General features: G+C 36.4%; 1 protein-coding gene across 3 annotated transcripts in view; it reads right to left on the reverse strand.

The window, feature by feature from the left end:
- The window catches only part of GABRA2 (gamma-aminobutyric acid type A receptor alpha2 subunit), a 61,950-nt gene that overhangs the window by 24,696 nt on the left and 10,937 nt on the right, over window positions 1-26,317 (reverse strand). For all 3 annotated transcript variants that reach the window (XM_026846733.1, XM_026846735.1, XM_026846736.1), the window contains one exon: window positions 9,913-9,980. In XM_026846733.1, the coding sequence (XP_026702534.1) occupies window positions 9,913-9,980 (68 nt within the window). The remainder of the gene's footprint in view (window positions 1-9,912; window positions 9,981-26,317) is intronic.

Genomic DNA, 26,317 nt, shown 5'->3' on the forward strand with positions numbered 1-26,317 from the left:
TTAATTAACTAACTTAAAATTGGATCTGTAACTGGATTTAGAGGTTTGTTACTGTCAGCACAGCATATAATTTGGTAATGGAAGCACTTAAAAACATTGTTGGAAGCAAACTGTATTCCGTGAACTGGCAAATGTTACCTTGGTGCAATTTCAGTTTTGTGGGACAGGTGCAAAATGGAATCATGATTTCAAAATATTATATGTTACAACAGCCTGTACTATTACAATTACTCTGAAAATGCTACAGTTTACATAAACCATTTTTGAGTAAATTATCTTTGAATGGACATGTCCTGAAAAATTTTAACCAATATAAAATATTCAAGTGATTTCAATATAAAAGTGATTTCAAGGAACTTAGCCCCCTTCTCTTTCTGCTGGCCCCCTTGTGTGCTGATTAAGAAGGCGTAAGTTTTGTTCTCAGTCAATCATATGGTGGTATAAAAGGAGTGCTGAGTAGACAGCAAGAAGCAACAGTCCTTTTCAGATCCTTTGGTCTGTGAGCTAAGGAGCTGTAAAGACCTTTTCCAGGTCATCACCAGAGGCAAAGACAAGCATGTGGAATAAAGGAAAGAGAATTTTGTTACCTGAAGGAACATGGCAGGGGCAGGAGAGAAATCAGTTGTCATTAAGAACTGTGGCAGGTTCTTGGGCAGATATTTTTGGAATGATGTAGTGGGGTGCTTATAAACTAACCTGACAAAAACCACAAGTGAAGTTTTTAGCTATATTGAGGTCTTACATGACTGCAATACAATTTTGTTATTTTTCTAGTTACAGTTATAGTTACTCAAACAAATATTAAATAAAACTAACACTACAGTACACTAAAAAATTCATTTGCTTGGTTTTCTTTTATGCCTGTTGCTATTATCTATACTAATAGTAGATATATCTCTGAAGTACAAAATTATGCACTTCTTAAATATGTACTTCTTTGACACTATTCCTGATTTTTTACTGTTTCTCATCACTGCCTCATGACAAGTAATGTGCCTATTTCCTTATGATAGATCACATTCAATTGTCCCACATTCAATATGCTGTTTTATTTGATAAATATGTCACCTAAACTCCCATTTACAAATTCCAAGTTATCTATCAGTTCAGTTGTAGACCAGGGAAAGTCACAAAACACATAAAATCACGGAGGAACAGGAGCAGGAGGAACAGTGTGCTTGGAGCAGGGGGAATATATGAAATCTGGTTAGAAATAACAGGTAATTCAAGGAAAACAATTGCCCTAAAAGCCTCCTTGTGGTTTCTGTCTGAGAGGCTTTGACAGTAAATCATTTCTATATATGATAAGATTGATGTTTGAGGTATAAGGAACTGGAAAGAAGAGCCTGAAGGAGTAAGACTTTGAATCCCACTGAAATTCAACAGAAGTCAGGGATAAGTCCTACAGGTTGCTTTGAGATATATCCTTGCAAGTAAACGATTACAATACAAAACTTAAGTTTTTGTAGTGTTTCCATCAATAAAGAATTTCAAAGGTCCCACTTCTTCACTGTATTCGAACATATATAAAAAGAATTACAAGATAAATAAAATAGAAAAAAAAAAAGCAGACACAAAATGACACTAAATCAAAACAGCAACTTTTCAAAAAACACATCTGATGCATGGCAACTGCTTAGGAAGCAGAATAAGCAGGAGAGAATCTGAGCTGCAGCCTTGAAAGATCCCACTGATAAATCTCTGACGTATCCACAGGTAATTCTAATCTCTCTGTCCAACCCATGACAGAAGTCTTTATTTGCAGAACATCCCATTTAGAAGGTGGAAACAGGGCATAAACCAAGGTTTGGTGTGAATGGTCATGAACACCTTCTCCTTCCATTTACCACAACAACAAAATTTCACATAGTCCTTAAATAACTTATCTTTCTGCAGACCTCAGTTCATTTTTCAAAGGAAGCATCGTGATTTCAATATTGTATGAAGGAAAACAAAGGCACAGAGATGAAATTAACTTGTCCCAGTCCACTTACAGAGTGATTATGAAAAGCAAAATGCAATCCATGCCTTTTGCATCCCAGTGCTATATTCACTGATCCCATGTTCCCTCCTGAGTCAAATTTATTCTACTTATGATCATGACTATTCCTATCATGATGAGCATAAAAAGCAGGTGAGAAAACAGGAAACAATAAAATTATTTTGAATATAATCAATGTGATAAAAAAATCACAATTTATTGAAAGATGCTACAGAAATATTTGTAACTATTTCCTATTCCATATATATATACCACTTTGTGGTAAATGCTGTGTAAAATTTACTTTCCAAGTAAGACTAACGTTCTGTTAGAAACATAAATCTGGACTCTGGAAAAAAAGACTCAAATACCTGATACTCTTTTAATACAATCTGCAGATATTCTCCTATATAAAAAAACCTGTGCTGTCTCTGGATATTACCAAACCACTCTCCAGTATACAGTGTGATATCCACAAAATCACAAGAGCATACTTCCAGGACTACAAAGGATTCCTGCGATCGTTTCTAGACAAGCAAATGCTTTCTACTGTTTTTTTCTGAAATGGATCTTTCACAGCTGGGGTCTGACACAGTACAATTAAACATAATCTTTCAGATATGTATTATACCAGTTTACATGAAATTTTAGGTACAGATGATGAGATTCTTGCTACAGTGTTAAGAAACACTTGATCCTCGCCTATTCAATGGTCAGAAGAATAAAATAGTGAAGGAATTCCATTCTACTTTTAATATGCCGTTATTGTGCATAACAGTATGCACAGTAAAAAAAAGACATGTCTGGGATAAGCTTTAACTGACCTGAGTATAAGTAATCCCTCCTCACTACATGGTATCCTTTTTCACTAAGGCCAGATTTGAATGGGAAGAGTTTAAACAACAAAAAATGTACTCTCATCCTCTCAACTAATGGTTGGCAGATTTTGGCAGTCTTTGCATCTGGACTAAAGATGGAAATATTCCAAATATCTCAAAAATTGTAAGTGTCCATTAGCAAGCAGTATTGTTGTGGAACAGACTGAACATTTTATTAATCACCCCCTGGAACACAGCATTTTGTTTAGTGAATAGTTCAGGCCAGAGTTCCTTATTCCTTACTTCTAAAGATTTTTCTCAGTCAATTCTCTAAAGAAAGTCTGGCTTTTTCTTGACCACTGTTAAAACCATTAACTGACACACCATAAAAGCTACCATGAAACTAAATTTAAAATACTGTAAAATATAAAACTTTAAACAGGCAAGTACAAAATATTAAAAATAAGGAGAGGGGAAATGGCACACATATTTTTTTATTGATTCCTTAAAGACAGTCAGAAATGCTGTGGTTGATACGCTGATGAGATGAACACATAAGATTCATGGAACTAAATCTCACCTAGCTAATATAGGAGCTTCATATTAATATTTACTTTTACATTAGTATAATTTCTTAATTTTAGCTCTTGAAAAGCACATTCTTCGTGTTATATATACACGGCAATGTGTAATTTTTCTTTCAGTTTATCTTAAAACATTAACAATATTAGTAAACAAATAGTACGGTTGAATATTAACATGGCTGTTATGTAACTAAGTATCAAAAAAACTTCCAAGAAAATCAGAAAGGAGTTTTAAACAGGAAACTCAAAAAAAATTCTATTCAGAGCAAAATCATCTGCCCAGTATATGCATTCTTGCTATAATCTGATATTTGTGGGTTTGATGAGTACAAGTCTGTGACGGAACTTCTGCAAATTAGTTTACCAAATTCCTTGCTAAGAATTTGTATGTAGCTTTTGAAAGAAAGCTGAAATTAGCTTTACAGTGGAAGAGTCAAATCATTAGTTAGTTTTCCTGGTCATTTTATTCTCTGTGGGACAGATTTATGCTGGTGCAAAAGGCATACACAAGGACAAACACACTACAACAGCCTGCAAAACCTCATAGTTCTTGAAGTATACCTTTGTATGGCTTGGCTTTACCTAGGCCTGTCTACTAGATTGGACAAACAATATTTCTGCCATGTCCATCTCACTTTCTACTTATCTTTGCTCAAAAGAAAAAAAAAATAATCTAACAATATCAGGACTGAAAGAGTTCAGGATGAAATTCTCTCCCAAAAAATGCTCAGCGGTCCAGTCACAAACACTGACAACTCAGGCTCTGTAAAAGTATTTCACTATCTGTGTATCTAACACCAAATCTCACTGCACAGATGTATAAACTAAGTCCAGTTGTTCTTTTACAAAACTTACCTTCTGATGTATACAACACACAGAACATAGAAGTAAATAGCAGACGGCCAGAAAATCCTTTCAGGTCTTTGGGAGGTGTGAACAGAATTCTTGAAAATATTCTGAATAAACTCCCTCATGAAGGAGGGTTGTGGTTTCAAACTGCACTGCTGGTTATTTATTATCAAAACCCTTAACAGCCCCGTTAAAAACTTAAACACTATGCCATCACTGCATTTCAAAGGAACATGGATTCATTTTTAAATGCATAAGTAATGTCTTCCAGATATATACAACCTTTAATACTATAAAGAATATGTGGTATATTTCTAGGGAATTGTAGCATGATTTTCCTCTATTTGAAGTACTCATTTCAAGCCTTTTATTTCTGCTTTGTCTGCCAACTTCAGTCATTTTTGTCTAACCATTTAATCTAAACATGAAGTATTTGAAAAAAAACTGGAAAAAATGTTTGAATGATAGTGTCTAGGGAAGAGAATGTCTTCCTATTCATATCCATTTATGAAAAGGACCTTGTTTGAATGATTTTCTCTCTCTTTCCATAGACCCGATGTAGAATGAACTCGGAGTCTAAAATAAGCACTGGGGAGGAATAAGAGAGTAATATGAAAGATACGAATAGGGATTATTTAGAAAAGAGACTACAGGATATTACTCACACTGCTGTCACTGAAAATACAAACAATTTTTTATTCAGACATTCGAAAAGAGCAACCCTGAAACACAATGGATGCCTGGTGCCAGGGACATGAATCCAAACAAGAGGTACACTGAGAGCTAGTGTCAGTAAAGGATTTGGACACAGCCTCTGACAAATCAATCTCCAATATTGATCCACTTGGCAGGATGTTGCACAGGGAAACAAGGTTTCCAACAGAATAAAAGGACAGAAATTCTTCAAGAGATTGTGTGAGATAAACTCCTCAAAATTTCAGCCTATGGATTTAAGTTGCAAAGGCAATGACCTGAGCCTATACCAAAAGGGAATAAAGTAACTAATTTACTGACTTTTCAGAAACATGTAAATGATAAAAAGATAACCTATGTGCTCCCCAAGACCTAAGAAAACTAAGTATATTTATCTCTTCTGTTTGCTTTTTACTTTTTACTCTTCTGACACTGAGTTAAAATGAAAGCTACAATAAAATAATTGCAGTGTTTTTTCTAATCTTTGTGAGAAAATCATTTGGTTCATTCCCTTATTCTGTCCTGAATTACATATCATACAACCTCTGTAAAGCGTTGCTCCAGTGAAGGAACCAGAGCCAATAATTAGACTTTGAAACAGCTAAAAAATAAGTTTTGTAGGAAAGAAAAAAAATCTGAAGTACAAAATGGAATAAGTAAATCTGAAAAACAGACCAAAAAAGTGAAACACAGTTCCCAGTTCAGCCACTCTCTCTAAAGAACCATTCTCAGTTGTAAGGAGAGATGCTGTAACAATCCTTTTGGTCACCTCTGGATCCGACCTTCAGCTGTCATTGAAACATTCTGTTCTGGATCTATTTAAAATATTGGAAACATGGAAGGTTTTATTTGGAACTGACAAGATGGAAGTATATGTAGTAATGAACAAGCTGGGTATGACCATCTCTGAAGAGAAATGTTCATGTTTCTTGAATCCAGAGTGAAAAAATAGAGGTCTATCAAGAAATGAGGAAACATTTTTGTGTACAAACAAATAGGGGAAAACAAAAATGTAACCGTAGTAAATAAAAGTCTCCAAAGACAGTAAAATGCTAAGGTTGAAAGCTGAAACACAAAACTTTCAGAAAACTTGTTAGCTTTAATATTCAAGCAAAACTGAATCAGGTCCTGCCACCTACTAATTACATGTTGTAGGAAAGCAGGGACAACTATTTCCAACGACTTTGGCAAAATCTTGGCAAAGCTTTCTTCACAGCAGAAGGCTGTAAAGGCTCTCAGTGCCTTATATGCTCTGTCTTACGTACAACAAATATTGCTTGAGGAGTAAATATGTTTCTCATTGATTTTTTTTTTTTTTTTTTTTCTATCAAGGACTTCTATCAGCACTTATGGGTATCTGGGAATTTTTAGAAGTCAAAGTGTCAGGAGAGCCTGGAAAGAAAGTCTGAGAAAAAAACTGTAAAAGTACCTTGCTTGCAGTGCTAAAATCAGTTAGCAGCATGTATATTGATAAAGATACATAAATCTACCAGACTTCAAATAAGTGATTTTGAAAAAACAGAGAAATAATCAGGTTTAATGTTTAAATTAAATTATTTCCATTTTGTTATCCTACAAATCATAATCCAGCCAAAATTATTCTTGACCTCAGAATTTTCAAATATTAAATATTTTAATGTAATTGCAAATGTTTTAATTAGTCTCTTTAATAATAATTTAGCTTTTTAATGCTATAGAAAATTCAGATATGCTTTGTTTTTCAATTGTTCTCTTCAATTTTTGGTTTGTTTTTCTAAACAATGCAGCTTTTCTTCTCTCAGGCTAATGTCAAAATAAATTTGTATCACTAATCTGGTTGGAAGCCTATAAGGCATAGCATCATAATACTGAACTTAAACATTTCAGAGAAATAACAGTTCAGAAAGACAGAACAGTAAAAGTAAAATCTGTTTAATCACGTATTTTGGGTTGCTTTCCTTGATTCTTAGTAGTTTGCAAAATGGTTGAAAATTCCTGTCGTATATTGGCATTTCCTTTGACATTAAATACTGTGGTTGACATAAAATAGCATTTTATGACAGCTAGTATAGATACACTAATATTTTAGTCACAGCAGTTCATTTGAAGTGCAGTTTGCAAGAGAGTTCTGGCCAAGAGTCAACAGATGACTATTTTCAACACAACAGAGAGTAGCATCTTTTTAACTTAGTCAAAATGTTAATGCACAGCAAAGATCAAAAGGTTTTCTCCATCTGGAGAAAAATTTCAGCCTCAGCTTTTCCTCCAAAATTTATCAATGAAAACTTCCAACAAGCCTAAAATCAGAGAGAGGTCAAATTCCCCTGGACTTCGTTACTTTTGGGCAAAATTGTGATACTGGAAAAATACAGGGATTATGAATAAAAACCTACATTCTAGCAATCATACTGAGTCACAGATTGCACACAATACTGTATTATCGTTAATGGGAACTACTATACTCAGTAAGGACAACAGAAACCTTATGAATTGCTATCAATTCAACAACAGCAAAGGTTGGAATGACATTTTATTAACTTTATGAATCATCACTATGCAACAACTGTGTCCTTAGCTCTAATCCACCCATCATTTTTAGCGTGCCACCTCCTTCTTCCATACTATAAATACGTATTGATCATCTCCCATGGCAGTGAGTCCCCTTCCTATTTTCAACAGACTTTTCTCCTAAGCACTGTTACTCTTCCCAAGATGCTAACCAAGGGGAAAAAAGCCCAAACTGTCAAATAGATAATGCAAAGGGGTGAAGGCATACATCTGTTTACTTTCATGGCTATGAAAAATCCCAGGGGAAAGAATCCTATTGGCAGGAATGAATATAAGAGTTTTGGGAAACAGCAGTGTCCAGCATAAAAACCTGATGCAATCGAGGGCCTCACCACTCAGTCTGTGAAAGCAGAGGACCTCAGTGGCTGGGACCCAACCTTCCTGAAAAGGTATGAGATTCAGTTTTGAGTCCTCTGGAGATTTAAGAGGACATGGGCAAGAGTCAAATTCTTCCAATGAAGCCTTTTAAGGAGGACACTTTAAAATGAGAATATTCCAGAGCTTCCAACATTTACAGAAGAAAATATTAGTAAACCCTCTGTATGGTAGTTTACATTGTCAATTCACTAAAGCAATGCCTAAATGAAAGAGTACTCATGGTAAAAACTCTAATGTCATCTTCATTTTTGACAGAATATATGATAGTTTGAAAGCCATTATTTCAAAACTCACATGTTGAAATTTTCTAATTGACTGCTCGTACGTTTCAAACTGTTTTTATAATTATCAACTGAACAAGCTAAATTAACCCTGAAACTTGTAGTCGCAAATATTAAACTGCTCTTACATATCTACTTATCTGCAAGTAGACCTACCCATTACAGTAACAGCTGCTGTTCTGATGCACAGCATTCTGTTTCGACTTACACCTCTGCACAGGGTTGTTATAGCTGTAGCATCAAAGGACCTGGCCCCTTACTGTGCTGTCATATCCGTCTGTGCAAATGGACACCCAGAATTCTCCACAGATTTACACCCTGATGTCAAAAGTGTTTCAGGAGCTAGGGATTAGGCTCAGAGAGGTTTTAATTAAATTCTCATTTAAGCCAAATAACTTGCACAGCCTTCAGTAAGTCTTATTGTGCCTCAGTACCACAGTTTTAAAATTGGGTTAATAAATCTCATTTCACACAAATACCATAAGTGTAAACACTGTGAAGTCATGAGATACTAGACTAACAAGATCAAGATGTTCACATGCCCTTTGTATATAGCTGTAGATACTTGGGGTTTATATTTAGCAGTAAAATAAGAATAATTTCAGAAACTTAACATCATTAGGAAAAAACATCTCCAGAGAATCAGTAACATATAGTGAAAAAAGAGAATAAATGTCTATTTTTCCTATGAAATTAATTTTCATGTAAAGCCTCAGTGATACAAAGCTTGAAAACTGCAACTATCACACACAAAAAGCAAACACAAAACCCCAGAATATATTCTCCAAAGCTATGACTACCTGTTAGTCAGTGAGCAAATAATTTTTAAAATGTACACCGTACCATGAAATATTTAGATTTGCTATAACCTAGATTGTAACATCAAGATGTTTCCTCTTTTGTATGATGCATAACCTGAAAGTTTTCATAGAAAAAGTAAATATTACCTGGTTCTAAAAATAATCATTTTTTAATACCTACAGATACACATAGGTAGTACTTTATATGTCTCATATATAAACATGAATGTTCAAAACACTTAAAAAAATAATTTCATGCAGGAAAAAATTTCTTTCAGTAATGGCAAGGGCAGATAAAGTAACTTTCAGATTATCCTTCCCTTCTTTCCTTTTAGAGATGTTATATCCATGAAGATCTTTCTCCCAGGTGCAACACGTTTTCCCTGATCTATATATGATTTGCAGTGAGCCTACGAAGGACTACTGGTCTCAGAGTGTTTTCCATTGATGTTTCATGAAAAACTGGAATCCAGATAAATATTCTGACAGTTTCTTTCTTTTTCATGTCACTGACTTCATTTAAATGGTTACTAAATAGTGCAAATTATGAAGGACAGATCTATAGAACAATCAATCATGTTAATGACCCAACTTCCAAGCTACATCTTTCAAGTTCAGTTTAGACTGACCCCAGTCATGTCCCTCAGACTAATACTGTGTACCTTTCATTCTAGTTTCATTCAAGAGGAATCCAGTTCACCAATCTCAAGACTGCTCCAGCATATGAACCAAAGTACAGCCAGTGGGAACAAACAGAAGATTTGCTGGTCCAAACTAAACAGACAATGGAAGTGTACTTATGATGTAAGGTCTATAAACGAATTTCTATCTTTAGAACTACTGAGATTTGGCACTTCCTGACTTCAGTGAAATTATTCCCAGTTTGTCCACAATAATTAAAAGCAGAATTGAAGTTTAAAGGAGGTTAATAGTATATATCTTACACCATTTACCATATATCCAAAAGATTCAGAAACTCACCATATCAGTATCTGAAACAGGTCCAAAACTGGTCACATAGATGTTAGTGAAGACTTCAGTAATACTATCTGATGTAAAAAGAAAAAAACAAACATTTTAAATTTATAGTACTTCTTCAAACTCTATGCAAAACTATGGGACATTTTGAACAAGTTTCTGTTCTTGTTTACTCCTAACCAGCATCCTGTTGTAAATACTGGGGGTTTCTACCCTACTTAACACAGAGGTTATGGGATGAGATTTATCCCATTGAGTATAGTTTCTTTTAGTTAAAGGACTGCACAACTGTCAGCAACTACCACACATATTTCCTGTTTCTCCACCAGCAGAAATAACCACACTGCCCTGGACTTGACATGGCAGTACAGTTCTAAATATAAAATGTCTTTGTCACAGAGGTGTTTCTTTGTCGTTGCAGATCATTCCTATTGAAGCCTTTCTAGTTCAAGGCTGTTTCTTCATCCTGAATAGCTTTTTCAAAGCCAAGGACAAGAAAAAGCTTACAAAGCAATTACTGACTAGACCACATGTAACACTCGACAGCACCCTACTTTTTAATTGGGTATGTTTTTAAGTGGCACATATTTTAACATAATAGTTCCTTCCCTTTGATACACGTTGCTCCTGATACATTGTTGTGGTACTGTAAATACTATAAGAAAATGTTCTTCCTAATCATTGTAGTCAGACAGCCATGAAATCAGAATATTAAATATTGTACTGCCAGGAAAAATAATTGCTGAGTTTTCTATCTTCAGTTTTCAATTAGGCTCAAAATGGAATGATATTCACTAAGAGGGATAGCACACACTTGCAGGAAATTTCTTACAGCAGTTGCCAATTACTGTCTGCATTCAAGACAGTCAACACAAGGAATTATCTGCCTTAAAGCCAGTTGCTGGCTAGAAAGAAATATTTGAATATAACTAGCTGCAATTTGACTCACCCCAGAATTCCCCATTCCTAAAAATATAGCTGCCTGTTGTATGAGTGATCCTGCTGCTATATTATGATTTCCATATTTAATCATCATTTAATATAAGTATTTAATAGTTTCTATGTTACTAAAAGCTACCTTTTGACAAATATGTGGCATAGGCAGATTTTACTTTTAACTATATTGAGGCCAACAGTATAATCGCTGCCCTCTATTGGGAGGATCAGCAGCCTTCATTCATCACAGCAGATGCTCTACCAGCCACCAGGAAAACGCAAGACACGTCCATGAACAGCTGCATGGGGAGCAATGTATTTTCAAAGGGGTGTAGCTGCAGGCAAAACAGAGATGGTGTGACACAGTACTTTCAGAAAACTTCTGGAGCACGGGGAGGTATTCCTCCACTCTCATCTTTAAGGAAACTTGAATTTCCTTCTCCAGCCAAACAGTAGACAATTGCTTATTAGAATACAGGAATTTGCAAAGCCTTTCTTACCTGAAAGAATCTTCTCTCCAGGATTGTCTCTTTTTAAGCAAATAAATAAAGGCTGACTCTTACTATGTATCACTCTGAAAGTTCAAAAGCATACTTCACCTCCATGTCCTAAGAGATGTTTATTTGTGTGATAGACTTCTGTAATTCGATATGCAACATCCATACACAAGGTGACTTGATTTCTACTCCAAACATCTTACAAACTAATTTTAAGTCAGTGGACAAGAGGTGCTGAGTCTGCACTGTTCTTGGTTTTCAACAAGGATGAAGTACGGATCTGTCTCAAATATCATACAGAAACCACAGGTACAGTTCAGAAGACTAGTGACTGCATGTTGCCTGTGGGAGACTCTCCAGAAAAAAAAGATTATTCTCTCCAAATGGTTACCTGGCACAGACTGAGATGAGACAGAAAAGTGACAGGAGAGATACTCTTCAGGGGGTAAAACAGTGCTTCAGGGACTAACTGTGAAATTTGGCCTGTTACTGTGAGATTTGGCTTGTACTATAATGACAACACAAAATCTTAATTACAATTCCATGAGAAACACTGTTTTTACAAAAATATGACTGAAAATCAAGTATCCCAACAGCAGAGAACAAAGGCTAATTTCAATTATACTGATATAATCTGAAGGAATCCTCCTATAGGCAACAAAGTCACTTGGCAAATCTTAACCTGCACACACACACCCCCCCCCAGATGGTTGGAAGTGTGGTCATCTTGCAGCCTCACCCTATTGTTATTAATTGTTTGCATCTGACATATTATTTGGCACATGGGAATGACTTTACAATTTGCATATAGTAAACTAAAAGACATGGGATCTTCAGGCTTGCCTGCAGTTTCACTTTATTTCTATATACTTCTGGATCCATCCCATCAGAAATGAGAAGACAAAGCTGAGAACAAACAAGTTGACTGCAACATATTGATAAATGCTCTTAGAGCAGTTTGTAGGTTCCCCTTGGTGTGCATTACACACTTCAAATCATTTCAAATCCTTGGCATGAAGAATCAAGACTTGGGGAGTGGAGGGGGGATGGATGGGAAGAAGAAGAGGTTTTATTGCTATCTACAGATCCTCAGCTGCAAGAGCTTAATTTCAGGCTGTCACAATTAAGATAAGCACTTAAATGTATATAAAAAGTCATGGGGCAAATTCATCCCTGATAGCTTCAGGAATGGGAATGGATGTAAATTAATCATGCACCTTTATTTCTTTTTTTTTTTTTGCCAAAACTGCCTTAAACCAGCACAGCTCCAGGCATTGGTGGCAGCAGTGAGTTTTAACACAACCAGTTGCTCTCCCTCAAAGCAAGGGTTCATCCTGATGACAAGCACTCACTTCACCAGGTTGCTTCTCCTCAGGCAAGAGTCACCTCACAGCAGAGAGTGAAGGGAGTAGGTAGAACATCTTGAAAGAGGGTATGGAAAGAACAAAGGAAGCTGAAAAGTTACAAGAGATGAGAAGACTGAGGGGAAAGGAAGGATGTGAAAACAGAACAAAGGAAGACAGGGAAAAAAAAAAAAAAAAAAGAGGAAATTACACAAAAGAGGAACTGGCAGATTTTTATTTCTGCCTCCTATTTTCTCTCAAAACTTTGTGTATTTTATAAATTTCTATTCATACCCTACATACAAGAAAACTGGTCCTTAAAGACAAAAGCAGCTGAAACGTAATAAATCTTGAACTACTGCTACCACCATATGTTAGTGTTAGCAGCCTGATCCTAGTGTCTGTTTCTTCTTTGCTACTTTAAATAGTGTTAAAATAAAGATTCTCTGAATTACAAATTTGAACTCAGGGTTTCAGAATCAGGGTCTATGAAAAGAAAAAGTGAATCCTCCTTTTTTACAACCAATATTGTAGTTATTGCTTTGAAAGAATACATGCTCATCAAATCAAGTCTGTATTAAAACATACTACTTTGTCCTGCTAATAACTTAATGAAAACAATTCATAGGCACAAAGTACAGTTTCAGATGAACTCTCTAATCAGAATTCATCCAGCAGGCACCACAATTAAAGGCTTTTTATAACTCACATTCTGTCAAGAACAGCACAAGTCATCACTCTTAACCCACTGGAAATTCAAAGTTCTGGATCATCAGTGCTTATGGTAAAGCCAAAGGAATGTATTCAGCTAAAAAATATTTGATGCAACATGTGTTCATGTGCAAATTCAGAGTCGATTTTTTTGAGAAAAATTAAGGACTTTCCACTAGAATTATAAAATCTTTTTCTTTAATTGACATGTAAACACATAATACTAAGGCCTTATTTCCAAAAGTGATTAAATCAATGGAGGCCTAGTGCTTCTGAAAAACAGGCTAGTTTTTAAAGAAGAACCCTCTGTTGGGAGGAAGAGTGGCTGACTAATTTATATTTGTGAGCTCTTAAGTTATCCTGAATCACTGCCTTTGAAGGTTAAACAAAGAAAGAGGAACAGGAAAGGGTAAGCATATAGTTTCTATTTCTGATGCTTCTTTTAGGGGAAAAGGTCTTGGGCAAAGAATACGACATGTAGATTCCATCATCACATGAAGTGCTCTGAAATTCAGAAAATGCTATTATAGCATCATTTCTAACTTGACTTGGTCAGAAATGTTAAAAGAGAAGCTTTATCTGACTTGGCTCATGCCAGTTTCTCAGAAGTTAGAAGCCAAAAGTAAACTGACAAAAAGAGTCAAGAAAGTTAAGAATAAAGAGAGGAAGAAAAACACATCCTACAATAGCTGTAAAAGCAACAACTACTAAGATCATGTTTCACATGGTTCTCAAGCATTGGTTTCTTCTGATTCCCTTTCTTTACTTGAACTCTCATGATATCAATACAAAAAAAAAAAAAAATTCAAAAGAAAAAGCAATAGCTATACCAAATCACAGATTTATAGATGCCTATCTCTCCTTAGCTGGAAGGTTTACCGTGTGCTTTAATTATATTTAGGATTTTACAACCATTAATTATAATAACCTCTCTCTGAAGATAATAATTTTATTACCTTCATTTTTCTGTACTTTGGAAGTTGAGGCAGAAGGATTAAATGAAGATAAGTAATGTGAAGTACAGGTGTTTACCAAATCTGTCTTCAGCTCTCCAACATTAAGTATCCACACTGGAAAATGTCAACATCATTGACTTATCAAAGATTAGGAGTTCAGAGCTTAGAGTTAGTATCAGTGCCTTTATCCATTTCATTATGCCAGCTCTTCTGCTGCTAGGATACCCTTTCTGATGGTCCAAAGTCCTGCTGACTTGTTCCTCATTAGAAGAGATGGCTCAGCTGAAGTAGGTTGCTTGGCAGAGAATTTACAATGGCTGAAGTCTAAATCAATCACGGGTTGAGAAATGGAGATGGTCAGAAAAGTCGGATGAAAAAGTTCCTCATCAGCATTTACCAATTTGTCAAACTGGAAATTTCCACAGATACAATTCAATTTTGAATGAGTACCTTTGGACTGCTGCCTGCTAGGTAGTGTTCAAAACTTCTCTGCTTTCTTTCAAACACCCCTTCTGAGCTCCTTGCATCTCTGAAGGGGTACACAGGGTTCCAGCGTCTGCAACATGAGGTAGAGCATGCAGCATAGGGCACACCTGAGAGCTCTCCCTTTCCTGGAGAACTCTGAGGCAGGCTTATCTTTCTGGAAATAAATTTTCTGAATATTTCTCAAATTTGAGAATGATCTGTGTTTTGCTCATTCCTTCTCTCACCAAAATAATCTACACCTCTTTCTTCACAGAGAGGAAGGACAAAACATGCATGGATCATTCTAGGTATGTTTAAAAGAAGAGAATAAAGGAGTGTGATCATTGCAAAGTCTTCAGAGTGGACCATCAGCAAGGTTCCAGATGTTTCTTTGCTTGCAGCTGAGTATATTATCTATTAATGTGTTAAGGCTCTCTTCACAAGAAAACAGGCCCATAGATTGGGTTGGACTTTTAAAAAATTTTATTTGAATTTTCAGTTAATAAAACTGTAAATCCAGGGTTTAGGCAGCTAAAATAAAAGCCAATCTGTTTGAAGTAATCCAAAACCATCAAAAGTATTCTTGGGGGGACAGAGCTTTTAAAATATAAATCTATCTAATGCATAGCATGAAACAATTTCTTACAAACATTATTTTAAATGTAGAGTAAATAGTACCCAGGAGAACACTGCAAGGCTGTAACTAAAGGGCCGCTATAGCATGAAAAACAAACAAACAAACAAACAAGTGAAAATAAAATACTGCTCTTTAATTATGTCAACAAGACATAAAAAAGGAGTTCAAGTTGCAGTGCTGTAAGAGACTTAACTGAGGATTTCTGAGTTTTTGTGGAAATGCTGTCAAATGCTCGATATTATTTTAATTATTTGCTATAAAAAATTATTTAACTGAAATTGACATTGTTCTGACATTGTAATATGGTCTCCAAGGGCATGCTTGGCAATGTTGCCCAAAGGCTTTGAAATTGTCATTCATAATACAAGTCAGGAATTGCACAGGTGAAACAGCCAGGGTCTTAATCCATCAAACACTGTTCCAACTCAACATGCTGCCTTATCTGACAAGCTCTTTAGTGTGCTTGTTGACAGCTCAAGACACTGGCTGGCTGGCAGGGAGTGGGGGTCAGAGGAGGTCATGCAACTTGTAGCCGTAAGAGCATCAAAACCCATAGGAATACAGATATTTCAAAATACTTTTTTGCCTGTTCTTCTTTATATATGGTTTTGGTGCTTTATGTGACAGTTTTGTCTATCCAACTACTCAGCATCTCCATTCATTATCCACTGTTAAATTACAACAGTTTCAAAGCCACATATATCTACATAAATGTACTTCCAATTTGTAAATTGAAGCCAACTCTGAGAAGAAACAAATTAATTTCCCTCCTTGATATCAGTGTTTCACTTCCAATAGCCTCACTCTATCCTCAATCTGTCAGCAAGACAATTTCTTAATATGATCCATAAGTAAACTTCTCTTTCAAATCTCCATCTTTAAGGAAGCATATGTAGGGTAAGTTTAACAGTAAGACCTACTAATAGCTGTGTTACTGTTAACAGTTGTCCTCTGGATTCATTTTGGTGTAAAAGTGCAGCTGCTGCACTTGATTTCTCATGGTGTTGACTGAAACAAGAAAATATTCTGAATAATGATACAAGAATTGAAAGCCAGTAGGCTAACAGACCCTCAAATGATTTCCCTTTGAAGAGCTTATACCTATTAACCAGCATTATATCTTATATTAAATAGACAGCTCCATGTAAAGACTATCAGAGACCCTCCAAAGGCCTACACAGAACTAATGAAGTTGGGAAATCCTATAGCACAATACCATACTCTTGAAATAAATACCACTATGTAATTTAGACTAACTGAATACCTGGTCTTGTATATAGGTCCATCCTTGAAATTGAATTTTTATTTCAGAAAACTAGTATTTATTATTCTGAAATTGAATATAGATAGTCTGAAATAGCAGGAAAATACAAACTTGAAGGAGAATTTGCTGTAATAAAAAACTTCATTTAAAAGTAGGTGTATCTTTAGAGATGAATAAGACTTTCTGACCATTAAAAAAATTAACCTGGAAAACATTAACCTGGAAAAAAAAAAAAGTGTTTAGCTTAATTGTCAACATCCTTTTCTTTAGCAAAAATATTATTTGGGAAAACATTTTTAGTTTTTAGCTAAGCTAATGTCTTTTTTAGGTGCATGTTACCCACAAAATGTGCACAGAGTGAAATGTAGGCATATCTGCAAGTTAAATAATGTGATATATCTCCACAGTTGGGTAATTACTCAGATTTGTCCTGTATGTAAAACACACTGGTGCAAACTGTAAGAGCACGGTTTCCAGCTAGCAAACAGAAAATTATAAAGTTCTCTCTGTGCTGAGTGATACATTCACACATTACTAAGATAATTTTCACATGCATATGACAGGTTTTGTGTTTAACTCTCACTCAAATTGAAGAAGAAAAAGAGTGCAGATCACATACACAAACATTATATTTACTACTTTTTCTTCTCTCTTTCTACCAAGAGACTTTTAATTTGCAAATCTTATTACTTCAGGTAACAAAATTAAACACATTTCCAAAGGTCGGTATGAAGGAAGAGCCTTGGATACAACTGACATTTGAGGTGCATTTTTAACTTCATTGCAGGCTTCCTCCATGAGTTTGAGAAAGTCACTCAAGGGTAGGGCTAAAGACTGATTTTGGTGCCCAATTATCTCTTTAACTATATCGGACAAGCTTCACAAAGTTATTTAAGTTCCAAGTTTCCACTTAAATCAATAAAAGTTAATCTGAATCTCTCTGTGGTCCAGATCATAATGACTAAATTTTGCACTTTTATTTGTCTGAATCCCCTTTAGTCCCAAATTCCTGTCTAACATTGTCAGTACCTGAAATTCCCTAGCTGCTTCTATTTCCACCTTAAGGCATAAATATCCTGATGCTGCCAAGCAGCTTAAAGAACTGGCTCTCAACCAAGACCCAACGAGTTCCTTAAACTATAAATAATTACAAATTTTCTGGGCCAGAAAGACACTGAGAGAGAAAGCAAGAAAACAAGCAAGAGACTGATTTCACAGCCTAGCAGTACTCATGGGATGTAGCAGACATAAACTGAAGTCTCTGCTCAATATCTAATTATTTGTCCAAAGCAGAATAATTCCTTCCAAAGACTGAGGAAGAATGACCTATCTTAGAAAATTCACCTTTGTGGTCAACAGACCCTGACACACAGTAGCTTGAGTTCATGTCTGCTCTAAATCAGAGCATGCACTTGACAAGAGGTGCTCTCTCTCTCACACAAGTTTCCAGCATCCCAGGCTATCAGCTACTCTCATGGCTCTTTTCAGGAAAGGAGGAATGGCCTAGAGCTCTAGAGTGGACACACTACTGCAGATTAAGTGGAGACTGGTAATGTTTTCCCAGCCAATGTTGGATGTTTCACCTGTGTTGGTAAGAAGACTTCAGTTGCATGCCTCCCTTCAACATTTTTTATCTAGTTAGCTTGACAGATCCCCACTCATTTTATTCTCTATGAACCTCTTTTGCAGACATTTAAGCTTATACCCATACCATTTCTGACGTGTGACAACATGCCTATCTTTCCCCATGTTACACAAAGGAGAGCTGGCAATGAGTTCCACTATACATGGGGTCCAAGAGATGGACACACTGCCAAACCTAAGCCCTCAGCCTGTGTGGGTCTGATTGGCCAAAGACTGTGAATGCCTCTGCAGTCCAGTAGTACAAAACATAGGTCTCAGTCCATCTTCTGACACATATATGGATATTTTATACAAAGTAAAACATCTCCAGTGGAAGAAACCACTCTCCCAGAATGATCAAAAGCCCTCTGTCTAGTTAACACAGTTAGAAAGTGGGAGACATGGACTCAGATCCCTTTTCCAAATCAGGTAGAGAATAAAAGTTTAAGGTAGAACATCATCCCTGATGAGAAGATTACCATACTGACTGGTGCAGTCCATATCACATCAGGCCAACCAATCAACCACTGTCTAACTTAAATCCTGCTGGTACTTTGTCATGGTTTGAGCTTAGAGGACAACTAAGCACCACGCAGCTGCTCACTCCCCCCTACCCCTCCACCCCCAGTACTGAGAAGGAGAAAATAAAGCAAAAGTCTTGGTGGTTTGAGCTCAGAGGGCCACCAAGCAGACACAGCTGCTCACTTCCCTATTTCTTCCCCAGCGCTGGGAAGAAGAAAATAAAACAAAATGCTCAGGAACTGAGATAAGGACAGGGAGGGAAGACTCATCCATTATGATCTACCTCTTCCTCCTCAGTGGGGCAGGGAATGGGGGGGTGAGGTCAGTCCTGCCACTTGTTCCACTTGAGGCAGGGGGAACTCCTGGCATTCTTCCCTTGTTCTAGTCTCTCACAAGAGACAGTTCTCCACAAACTGTCTCCAACATGAGTCACTCCCATGGGCATGTGGGTCACTCTTGCATGTTGCAGTCCTTCCAGTGCCAACCTACCACAGAAGGGCCTTCTTCCCTCAGGGTCCCTACCTCCTTTGGGCACAGTCTCCTGTTCCAGTGTGAGGCCCCCCAAAGGCCACATGTCAGCATCTGCTCCACCGTAGACGCCCATGGGTGGTGGTGTGGCAGCCCTGCATCTCACCTCGGACTGCAGAGGAGCTCTGCACTGGCGCCCCTCCCCCCTTCTCCTTTCTTCCACTGTCCTCAGTGTTCACACAGCAACTCCTTGCAACTTTTCCTCACAACTCCAACTCCCCTTTCCAGGTTCCTCTTCTTAAATACGTTATTGCAGAGGCACAGGGAATTGGCCCAGCCTTGGTGCAAAGGTGGGTCCAGCTTGGAGCTGGGGGAGCTTCAAGAAGCTTCTCACAGGGGCCCACTGCTGTAGCCCTCTCTCCCACTACCAAATATTGCACCTCAAGCAACATTTTGACAATCTCAGAGGTATCAACTGCCAAGTGATTAAGACAGCAGTTAACTATCTAGACATCTTTCTGGATTTTTTTTCCTTTCTTTTAAACAGAGTATTCCTCTAATTTACAGGTTCATAGTAAAGATATAAATACAACATGGATGCTTTGGTTGTATAAATATATGAGACAACTGAGTATTACAAACAGTAGTCTTGACTACGGTACAATTAACAAAGGGAGAAAAAAAATGTTGAAAATAGGAACAAGGAGGAGTGAATGAAATCATTGGGAAGCGCAATCTAAACGCATGGATAATATGAAATCTGTTCCCATAAAGCCAGATTATCATGAAATCCACCAAATCCCAATTTGTTCCCTTTTCATTACATCCTCACATAATTAAAAGCATTCTAACATAAACAACAAATATGAGTAATTTTTAGTTGGAGTTGCATAAAATGTTCAATAGAAACATGAAAGTGAAAACATATTGGAGTTTGGCTGGAAGAAACATGATCTTACCCAGATGGGTTACTTAAAAGGTTGAAGTAAAATGAATTTAGCTAACACACTACACATTTGGCAGCAAACCAAAACTATATGGCATTCAAATGAAAAATAAAACATCAGCACTAAACCCTATCCCTTTATATACTATAGCTTCCATCAGGATGCAAAGAGATTGTATATAATTAACCAGGGCTGAGTAACAAATGGGACTACTGCATTGTTTAGATCAACTGGATGAGCATGATAAAGCTAAAATGAACAAGGCTGCCCCAACACTGCCTAAAGAATTAAACTGAGGAAGACAAAAACCACTCAAACAAGTCTGGAAATGGAAGGAGCAGACTTTGATAAAGTGGAGCAGTAATTATTTGGACCGACCGGAATCAGTGTCATCACACAAGTAAGGATAGCAGTTATTATTCCTATGCAACTGTATTTCTATTAATATCTACATCGCTTAGAGGCTTGTGCTGTTAGAAAGGAAACCATAACATGCAGGTAAGGCAGAACAATTCCCAAAATTATTTCAGATTTTAGAAACTTATATTGTGAAGTCTTTCCCTCGCCTTTTTTTTTTATTATTATTATTAATGTTTCAATTTTATGACCTCGGTACTTAAGAGTCAAATTCTGCTGCATTACCCTTCTAGGCTTATTCCAAGTCACAGCATTGATAAATCATCCCATTTGATACATTCACTCTGCCAGCCTCTCCTGTACTCCAAAACATATCTCTCCATAACAGCAGTATCATTTTTAAAAAGCAGCAGCTTCAGGTTTCTCTTTACAGTCATGAAGTGGCAAGTCTGGGCTTCTTAAGATATGTTTTTAATTGCACAGTGGCTCCTGACTCACTTGATTTTAGTTGCTAGTTTATTTGCTTATTCATTTCCTCTTACACAGGCGCAGGTGCTTTTCTAACCAAGATCACAGCCTAGATTTTCTCCAGGTTAGATTTCAGGAGACACTTTGACTTATGTTGGTAACATGTCAGCTTGTCAGTGAAAATATAAGTTATGAAAGGTGGCTCTCTTTCAGTATCTTCCCACATTCCAAACATTAAAAAAATACAAATTCTCATAATTCCCTGGAAAAACATCAGAGGTCAAAGTCCTTCCACATCAATGACATGTGAAATGGCTGCAGAACTCACACTAGGGTGAGTTATCACCAAGTAGCTGTGATAATACATATGTAATACATAACAGGATTTCACCCTTTGGCTACATACTAGTTTTTCTAAGCTCAAGCAGACATAGTCACAGTGCTTATTACCCTAGTTAATTATTTAATGAAGATTTGTGTAGTATGACATAGCCCACTGAAGTCAGTGAAAAAGCCTTCTGCTGGTGATGGCCAGCTTTAGAGAAAGTCTTTGGAGAATGCCCATTTTTGTGGTCAGCCATGGCAAAAAGGGTTGGCACCCTGGATATGACAGAAATCGAGATGAAGCTCTGGGAAGAAAAGTCTTGCTTGTTCTATGCCAAGCATTCATTGTCATCAGAGGTCGGCATCTTTCCAAGGCCCACTGCTATCAGAGCAAAGTATGAAATTCACATGTTCCAAAGTCCCAAAGGCTGATGGAGCTCGTCTGGAGACCAACAGACTTAAGAAAGCATTGAAAACTATGATCCTTTCAGACAGATTCATTTTACTCTTCGTGTACAGTGGCTGGTGACTATAGTCCTGGATTGTACAGTCATTAAAAATGGAGCTACAGTTTTTTATCTTTTGTTAGCCTTGTACTTTGCATTCAAGCATGACAGGAAGCAATGACAGGAAAAGGTGGTGCCTTTATTTAATAAAACTGTGTATTAGTGGGCACTCAATGTAATTTTTTTTTTTTAGCAGAAGCCTCAAATATATTTCTAATAGGTAATGTTGTATGAAATTCTGTAATGTAATAACATTTCAGAAGATTGTGATAGACTGTCAAAAAAACCTGACAGCATTCTAATCCTTCTATCAACCAGCCAGCAGTTCCTATTTTAAACCAGGTGAAATAACTATGAAGTACAGGAAATTAATGCTTATCCAGACTACTCTAATATTCTCAAAAAAGCTAGCATGGACTTACTAAAATCAGTTAGATGTTGTGTTAACATCCTAAATACCCAGAGAGCATAAGAACAAGTAGGCACACTTTTTCTTTATACTTCCCTAATCTCCACAGTTGCTATAATTCAGGGAAAAGAAGAATGGAGTTATGGGTTTTGAGACACTGCACAAATCAGACTGGCTGCCAAGCTGTCTTTTTTTTATTCTTAACATTTTTTTTTGTTTGGCAGGACAACCCGTGGGATGCTCATTGCTAAACAGGAGTCCTGACAAAAGATGAGTACATGGCTTGACCCAACAGAGAATCATATTAATACTTAAATTGAACAAGTACCCCCCAAAATGAGCAAAAACCAACAATATGGACAGTAATGGGGCAATCTTTATAAAAATCCCATTTTAACATGTTACAGAGTTGTCAGTGTACTATTCTGTTATCTAGCTAATAATAATAACTTTTTAAGAAGTCTTAGATTAAGTCTGGTTAATATGCTTACAAGAAGTGTACTGTAGCACTCAGTAGTCCCACAGCTGAGTCACTTGAATGTCTCCAAGCTACTTTACAAATAGCAGTGTTTCCCCAAATCTCCTCTAAAACAAACTCCCAGGATATTCCCAGACCTTGGATTAAGCAGCCTCAGATTTGTATTTTATGGTTGCCCGTGACAAGAGAATTTCCCTCTGGCTGTCCATGGGACTTGCAGAAACCATCAGGATTTTATATGTGGAAAGGCTATATATTTGGGACAAGAATCTGTTTTTAATATCAAATTAACAGGTTTGGGGTTGTTTGTTTTTTTTTTACAGGCAGAAAATACAAAACAGTATTTTTTTTTACTTCAAAACAATGCCTAATATGAGTTTATTTAGAATCTATTTTCTTAAAGTGCATATTCTTCTAGGCGGATACTACAGCTTTGTGAAAATGCAGACAGCATCTATCACAGAATATTATTTTTAAACAATTGGTCATTTTAAAAAATGATATATTATGCAGCAGCAAACAAGATTATCTGTTCTTTTTTTATGGTCAACTGAAGACAAAATACCTGGTAAAAAAATAAAGAATTCTCTGATAGGTTTTAGCACCCAGCAGATAGAAAGGGATTATTAAGGATATGATACCTCTCTGATCTCAAACAAGAGGCACTTATATTTCTACCTTCTCACCTTTATTTATTTATTTCTTTTCCCAGGAGGAAGTATCTTCCCTTTTGTTCAGAAACTGCATGAGGCAATGCAGTACCAAGTTCACATTTAAAGACCTAATAGAAAGAAGTTCACTGGTACTCAATTAGTACTGTGGACACCGATAAGGACAGTCTGTGAAATGCCATGCTACACCCTCAGGATGGCAGATGGGTTTTATCAACAGGACACTGAATCTAAGGCTCAAACTTCCAGTTTTCCTCATTTATATACTCCACACTATAACTGTTCCTCAGCCTCTCCTCATCCAGAGGGACTATATTCCTCAATCAGTGAAACTATAAATTGTGAAAAATATAAATTACTTCAAATAATGAGAATAAAAAAGCATCTAGAGTAGCCTTTAAATTGTCAGTCAGAATGAAATATCTAGAATATTAGGCTGGTGTATCCAAGGCAGGAAATGTCACTTCAACCCACCTCTAATTTCTTAAAGATAAATGCACACTCTCCTTCCCTCTCCATTCCCTTTCTGCTCTCTGGTGTTGTCCTGAAAGGGTCATACACTTGAGGGAATGGAAAAGGATGGTTCTAATAACTCCCAAGTTCCTGACAGAAGTTGTCTGAAGAACCTCTTATCTTAGGACAGCTGAGAAAGGATACAAGAAAGGAAAACCAGGGAGTGTGTTGAAAGAAAATTGCCTCTCTTGGATGAGAGAATAAGCAACAAGCAATGGAGACCAACAAAGAGAAGAACTCCTAAAGACAGGGCAATCTTTCAGTCAGAAGATACATTGCTTTTCTGACATTCAGGTATTTAAGTGATCAAGAGGATACAATTTTTTAAATTAAAGCAGAAGAAGTTGTTAAACGCAAATAGGAAACTCCAGTAAACTACATTTGCATGAAAGATCACAAAGGCAAGCATACTATAAACACTTCAAGAAAAAAATCAGCAGTTTCAGAAAATATCTTATTTGGAAGTCATCTTTCCAGGTGGAATATGCCTTTTGTATAAACCTTTCCATTCATGTCAGATCTGTGTTAGAAATTATGTGACCTGTAAAACTGAGCACTGCACTGAGGCTTGGAGACATGAATCTGTTCCATTACCGATGGTGGGTCATACCTCCTGGTTACTTCACCCTTATGTACCTTTTGTATTTACTCAGATATAAAAGTCACTTCTTTTGTAAAGTAGTCTGAGTTCTCCGATATATTTTCAGTGTCACTACTGTGAGAAAAGTCTTGATGTACATATAACAGACACATAGGTTTTACAGTGTACATCAGTTTTTAACTGATTCTTATTGAACAGTTTGTAAAAAACACAGATTATGGAGATGGAATATGGGACATCCATGTTTTTCCCAAACAAATTGCAGATTAGGATGTAGGATCTCTACTGGTTCAACAAAAAATGCACATGCAGAACCTAATATGTATGTACGGACATATAAATGCAATTTGTTCAGGTGCAACTAAATCAAATCTCTGACTTCAGCTATACAGCTTTATTAAAATGTTTCATGTTGGCTGATGTGCATAATAATCCCAGGTAAGAGGGAAATAGATTTACACTGCTTTCACAGAGTTAACTGCTCTAATTATTAAATAGCCCTAAACATATTGCAAGGAATTACAAAATGTAGATCAAGAGCTATGTCCTACAAAGTAATCACACAAATAGTTCCCAAATAGCAATACCACTTCCAGCACATTAACAAAATCATACCTTCCTGATGTACAAACAATTTCAGAAAACTAATGCTGACATACTCTGCATTATAAAACAATTATTAGTGGTAAACAAAACTTCCTTTAGCTTGTGATTAATTTAATTCAAGCATTAACCTGAAAAAAACAGACATAAAAAGGTGTTTAAAGATTAATCTTGACATATTAAAGTGCTTTAATTCTTATCATTAAAAATTTATTAGACTTTTGACAGTATTAATTCAAAATCTTCTGCTGATGTTTTAATTTAGCAGGCTGGTGAATTGTACAGCAACATAAAATGTTATCCAATATATCCTCTATAGCTGCTTTTTGAGACCGATGACTCATTGTTGGAAAACATTAATGCCAGAAATTTAAATACATGCATATAGCATGATAAAGCTGCTTACGTTATTCTACTTTCAAGTTTCCAGAGGGTATTTTAAAAACCTATCATTCAGCTGTCTTAATTTGCCAGTTGTTTAAAAATGGCTGATGTTTAGTATCATCATTTTAGCTCCCTCCTTCACTCTCCATTTCTTTTGTCCTGCCTTCCTGCCTTTACCGCTGTTCCTTGCTCATAGTTGTTTTTCCACCATGGCTTCTATTACCCTAATACTAGGTTGTTGAAAAACATTGTTACTTTCTACTCTGTATCTATGTCTCAGAGTCTTTAGAAACTACTAATAGTAGCCACTATTAAGAGCTACTAATATCAACAATTAATACAGATCAAAATACTGTAAAAAACAAAACATGCAGTTTTAACGTACAGGTAATTACAATGTCCTTCTGCATGACCCTTGTTGATGAAATACCTCTCTTTCTACACAATACTAATTGTAAAAATTAGATGCACTAGATTTTTCATCGAAAAGGTTATTGTGAAAAATAACAAAATGGTCACATTCCAAGAAAACAGAAGCAGCAATATGTAGTCAAGAATACTTCCAGAAGCAACAGATCTATCTCAGACCACTCAACACCACCGACAAAATTGTACTAGCACAAAAGGAGGGCCATACAACCTGTGAGTGGAGAAGGATCTTTGCTGTGTACCTAACCATGAGTCTGCCCTCACACCATTTTAACTTCCTCAATCCAGTTTCATTA

The sequence above is a fragment of the Athene cunicularia genome, assembly GCF_003259725.1.
Source record: "Athene cunicularia isolate RWA chromosome 4 unlocalized genomic scaffold, athCun1 chr4_part1, whole genome shotgun sequence".
Taxonomy (NCBI): domain Eukaryota; kingdom Metazoa; phylum Chordata; class Aves; order Strigiformes; family Strigidae; genus Athene; species Athene cunicularia.